Source organism: Mobula birostris, chromosome 3 (genome assembly GCF_030028105.1).
Source record: "Mobula birostris isolate sMobBir1 chromosome 3, sMobBir1.hap1, whole genome shotgun sequence".
Lineage (NCBI taxonomy): Eukaryota > Metazoa > Chordata > Chondrichthyes > Myliobatiformes > Myliobatidae > Mobula > Mobula birostris.
In genome coordinates, this window is record NC_092372.1 from 175,124,842 (window position 1) to 175,130,841 (window position 6,000).

General features: G+C 40.0%; 1 protein-coding gene across 5 annotated transcripts in view; it reads right to left on the reverse strand.

Annotated features, from left to right (window-relative positions):
- cdk14 (cyclin dependent kinase 14) overlaps nucleotides 1–3,520 on the reverse strand; it is a 633,043-nt gene extending 629,523 nt beyond the window's left edge. For all 5 annotated transcript variants that reach the window (XR_011885468.1, XM_072253720.1, XM_072253721.1 and 2 more), the window contains exons 1-2: nucleotides 3,012–3,520; nucleotides 2,522–2,553 (exon numbers count right to left, since the gene is read on the reverse strand). Coding sequence is in view for 4 of the 5 variants with exons in the window: in XM_072253720.1 (XP_072109821.1) it covers nucleotides 2,522–2,553; nucleotides 3,012–3,102 (123 nt within the window). In the remaining variant the exon portion in view is untranslated. The remainder of the gene's footprint in view (nucleotides 1–2,521; nucleotides 2,554–3,011) is intronic.
- Between the last annotated feature and the right edge of the window lie 2,480 nt (nucleotides 3,521–6,000).

Consider the following 6,000-nt stretch of genomic DNA (forward strand, 5'->3'; position numbering starts at 1 on the left):
TCCATACCTTAGTTGGAATTTTGATGTGCCAAATGAAAGAAGAAATCAGAAATAAGACTAATTATTCAGGACTTCAATAAAAAGGCTAGAACTATTTTACAACATCCCCTAATCAAACAACAAGATTTATAGAGTGGAAAATATACCTCAAGTTAAAACTGCAGTTGAAAAATGGAAAGCATGTGTGTGCCAAAGACCATTGTTAAATTTTGATACGCAAAGGGAGCTTCTTTGTATAAAATGACACTCCTGATGATCCTAGTACCATGTGGATTTGTGAAGCTAACAAATATAATTTTATCTACAGTACACTTGACAAATGAGATTTGAAATATACATTGAACTTGATGATCAATGCAAAAACCGCTGTAACATTAGAGCTATTAACTCATGAGCTATGTGTCCTTCTGCAAAAATCAACCAGTTTACAAAATGATGTTCAGCAAATTTTGTATCCAAACCAAATTATTTCCCCCAAACACTGCAATTCAATGTATAGTTACAAGTGGTTTTAATACTCCAAATCACTTTCCATGTACAAAAAGACAAGCCAACTAGTTCCTTTTTGCCTCATGCACATAAGCATCATTCTAATTTTTAAAAACTCCAACTCAACCCATTGAGATTATGTTTCCAAGTACTGGTAAGCATTAGATTATTATGGAGAAGGGTTAGAAGTCAGAGAAATATAGTGTGAAAACGGGTATTTTGTTCTACTGAGTCCACACAGACCAGCAACCATTTAAACTAGGTCCACAGAAAGTGTATTTTATTCTGCCCAGATTCCCAAAATCTCCCCCTAGATTTTGTCACTCATCTACACTATAGGAGCAAATTATAATTGCCAATTAACCTACCAATCCACGCCTCTGTGGAACATGTAGGAGACCCACATGATTAGAGGGAGAATATGCAAGCTCCACAGTCAGTGGCAGAGGTCAGAATTGAATCAAGACCATATAGGCTGTGATAAAGCAGTTCTACTAGCTGTGTCACTCTACTACCTTAACTACAGACGAGCAGCAGGGATCTGACCTCAAAATGATACGTTAATCCCACCGGGTTCCATCAATCAGCCAGGGGTGACTAATCCATCATCATTACCTTAGAGGGGCACAGGTCTGTTTGCATCAGGTATCAATTTACAATTCCACAGGAAGTCTTGATTCTGGATCAATTTTCAATTAGCAACCACATCATCCAGAAGCCACCGGCATTCCAAACAAATGCCATCTCACTCGCAACCTTTATCTCTACCCCAGAAGGCCAGATGATTAATTTTACATGGGAACTATCATGTTTGAGTCTTGATGCGATGAAGAGACATGCACATAGAATTGGCATGAAAGATGTGAACTGCAGATCCATTATGCTGCTGACCATTGCATAGAGGCTCACTATAATCCATCAAATTGACAAACATAGTTCACGCATGGAGCCAAAATTCATTCTGAACACGGTATTAACGCACATCCTTTCATAAAAAGCCAATTTCAGATCATTAATACCAAGCTGGAATTTTTGGAATATATTGGGTAGAAGGGAGGGAGAGGGAGGGGTGTTGGTGTAAAAAAAATATTGGGTAATGTTATAACATTCATCCATTCCAAGAAAGGCATTCATAGAGATGTGATTTTTATACTTTGTTTCCACTAGAGATTTCACTGACCACCTTTGACTATATGTTACCAGTAAACAAACTTTGCTTTCGCTGGTTTCAGGCTCAGTGTATAATCTGAACGAGGTGCCTTTTATTGGTGTACGCCCATGAACTTCATTATCTACGGGGAACATTTTACAGTGTTACCGTAAAAGTTTGCACTTCCACATTTATCATATGTCGGTTATTATTTAATCCATTTGGTTTACTTTTCTATGTAAAGGGTAAAACTGAAAACCTATTAACAATATATTTCAAGTTCATAGAAGGATTCTCCCTCTCTCAGAAGGGGATGGCTGTTAATAGTTACTTGTATAAAAATGTCCAGTCTATTCCAGGTGTTCCTATATCTTCTATCTATTATCTCTTGGTTCACATGGAATCAGGACAATTCTGGCTTCATCCCAGTTTCACCCTCAGAACGTTGTTTAACCCATCACTACTTATATGTCTATCATACTATCCGAACCTCGTCAATGTTGCTATTTGCAACTAGTTGTGTTTGGAACTGTGGAGTTTTGTAATTACATTTTGTAGTCAATCATTGTATAGAAAAGAGGTATGTTTACATGCAAATACCCCAAGTGCCTAAATACATGAATATTGAACAGCCCCTGAAGTTGGTGGAAAGACGCTGCAAAAAAAGGTTTTCTAAAGTTGATTTTAAATAGTCTGGAGGTTCTCCAAGTTAACTACAGGGAATAAAAGTCTGCTCCCGATTTGAACCTTGGTAACTAAGGCAAAATGACAGTGTCGTTTTATCCGATTGCACAGAGAATTGATTCTAAGCCAGTAACCTGCATTCAGTGCTGTCACTACAAACCCACACCTAAACATTGTACAGTTTGAGTGAAATCCTACCTCATCGAAGCCATTGTCCTCCTTCTTCAAGGCTTAAAAAGAAACAAAAGAAAATTATAAATCTATACATGACTGTAAACTACGTTAACTTCCCTTGCAATATATCGAACATTTATTTGGTGAAAATTGCTTTGTTACAATTGTTCAAATTTTACAGAATAATATTTATATACACTTATAAATATATGAAAACGTATTAATAACGCTGCGAGATCAAAATATATAAAAGTTTTTTGAATATTTTATTTAAAAATCCTTTAATATTACTACGCATCACTCTAGTTTACATTACAACCCAGCAGTGGATAAAACCTAGCAAAGGCTGTGATTACTGCGCCAGCTAGCTTTACCTCGGTGAAAGTGTTATTTAAACATACAAGACAATTCCCAGTAAACCGGGGATTTAAAAAATAATGAACACGTTTTTTTTCAGAAAGCGAAAGTAAATACTCTAAATCAGGTATGTTTAAACGTTGAATAACACACTCACCCAAGCGGCTGAAACTCTCCGATAAAGTTCTCCTCAACTTTTTCATTCTGCTGATTTTCTCAGCCGATTGGTCTGAAATCATATCACACATCGCGGGTCAAACGCCCAGAGCCGTTCCTCTTTCTGCCACTCAGCAGATACTGGTCAATGCGAGAGAGAAAAAGTAATTGGACCCCATATAATAAGTAACCGTAAATGAGGGACGAAGTGTTTAACTTAAGTCTGAAAGCTTGCCCCCATCCTCTCTGCTTTCTGTCAAACACAGGAAGTGTGTTCACAGCCCCTCGGCGTTTTGGAAGTTAATTTCGACAGTTTCCTCCACCTCGATTTCTTGGCAAGACACTGGGGAAAAATTCATTCATTCAGTCAGGAGATGTTGAAGTATATCATGCTGTAGAGAAACGCAAGAAGATGAGATGGGGTGGGGTGGGGGGAATGAAGGCGAGGAACTGGATGTACTCTCAGCCCCGAGCTGCAGAGGGAAGTCACCGCTCCAACCTCCGCTAGACTGGTTGTCATTTTCGGCAAGTCAGGGACGCCTCAGATCGCTAAAACCCACCCCCTCTCGCCCGATTGGTCGCTGACAGAGCATCCTGCTCACCCGGTGAACCAGCTGTGTGTCCATCAATCTCTTGTTTCCAAGCGCCCCCTCCCTCCCCCCCTCCCCCCTCCGAGGAGCTGGGTTCCAGACTTTGTTGCCACCCAGACATTTCACTCGATTTTATTTTCTTACAACAATGTTCGGTACAGTGGTGAAACGGTGTACAGAGCCGAGTTTGAAGCAGGAAACGACAAGCAGGCAATGCATTGTGATTAAGTGCGAATACTGCTTCATTTGTTTGCCCTTCGATTCAAATTATTGTTGAAATGTTACTATTTTTTTTAGATTAGAGATGAACCAACCTTATTAATTTGATGACATCACAATTACTGACATCCGTGCTTGAACAGAAATTACAACTGTGAGATTACAGCCTGCAGGCAGTCCGATAAAAACAGCAATAACAACACCCTCAGACAAGAACAAGGCAGATTTGTATAGCGGGCAACTGATAATGCTGGTACTCTCACATAATTGTATTAACTTAAATGACGAGTACGCACGATCAGGACATTTTCTTCCTGCGGCATTGAGCCCGTTCTGTTCGAGTTTACATCCACATCTGCATATTTTCCCAGACTTAATATTTCAAAAGAAACGAAACCTGAGTCTTTATTCAAGATGTCGCAAAGTAGAAGCAAGTGATGCTATCCGGGGCGTTGCTTTAAAAACAACACAATACTGGAAATATTCAAAATTTTGTTTCAGTTTTGGTAACTATAAACTCGGATCTAGTTTATTCATTTCAGAGAACCGAAGAAAGATAACGGATACGCTGTGCTAATATTCATTATTACCAAGTACAAGTCTGTTTTATGTACATTATATAGAAGACCGTGTTGTCAATGTACAGTCGGCTTAAATGTTCACTAAATATTACAGTATTCCGCGATTCTCTTCCTGGCACCTCAGCAGCCAGCACAGAATTGATTAGAGGACAGTTAGGCGAAAAGTTCTGTAACCAAAAGTCTCCTCGAGGCTGCAAATTACCTCATCATCCGCGTTGTAATTCAATCATAAAGTCATTAAGTAGGCCGCAGAGCATTAAAGCCTCTGGAATAATAGTTGTTTGATATGGACAAAGGTGTTTACAAATTTCCATGAGAACAGTGTTCTGTACATTCTCCCTACTTTTGGGAATCCACTGAGTTTTGATTGGCTCACAGTTAATAGTTATTAATCGAATTGATGTGAGATAATGTAGTAGTGCTATTAAATCATTCCCAATTTCAGTCTTACTGGTAGAAATATGTGAAGTACCTTTACATCTATGCAGGTTACGGTTAGTTTATTGGGTTAATGTAAGAGGACATAAAGTTGGTCATCAGTTGTAAGGTCTGCAGTTTTAGGTGGTTGGGAAGTGAATGGCCACAATATTGGGGGTTGTTTAATGTGGAATATGGTCCCAGTGTACCCCTTTCAGTCACTTCTCCAGTATTTTTTCTCTTTGCCTGTGGTTGATTTAAGCCTTCAATAAAAGATCAAGGTGAAGAATGATTGTATATCAGTGGCACGGGAAGTTCGGCAGTTGATGCAAGGCAGATTATAGTTTCTCACATATCTACACAGATGGTTCAAAAGATCCAGTGACAAGTTGTCCAGGTGTGTCTCATCATGCTCCAAAGTTTCAGGTGATTATCAGAGAAAGTATCAGTATTCACGTCCAAGATTGTTGGAATCACTTTAGCCTTGGAATGGATCAAAGAAGTGTGCCTGATTATATCCTTCTGCTCTTGGTTTTGACATCTATTAAAGCAGGTATTTCAAACTGTAGCCCAGTCATTCCTCTTGAGATTGGACAACATCGGCTGAGGCTACAGGGTCTAGGCCTGCGTATATATTTCTTATGGAACCCTGCCCACATTGTGATTGAAGAAAACAATGCGGCAGACAATCTAGCCAAGCACTCACTTAGAACTAAGGATATAAATGAAGTGGTGCCCTTGTATCAAGGGGAGGTGAAAGCCATAATTAAAAAGTCTCTTCAATCATTGAGGCAACAAATTTGGGATAAGGAAACGAAAGGATGACATTTATATAAAATTCAGAGGAAGATGGGAGCTCAACTTGTCATAAAGTGGGTGCTGAAGGCAGACCCAAACGCAAGACACAGACACTGAAGTACTGGGAACTGGACTGGACTAGAGTTAGGGACGGGACTGGACACAGACTAGGAGCTGGGACAGGAACACAAACTTGGGCTAGGACTTCGGCTGGGAAAGCGGGACCAGGACAAGGAAATGGGAACTAGGAGCCTGGGTTTGGACTCCGAGCCAGAGACCGGACAAGGACCCAGAACCTGGGTCTTGACTCGGGCTTGGACCCCAGAACTAGGTGAGGACATGACGTGGCTACAGGACTGGACATGGCTTGGGTTCTTCATGGCTC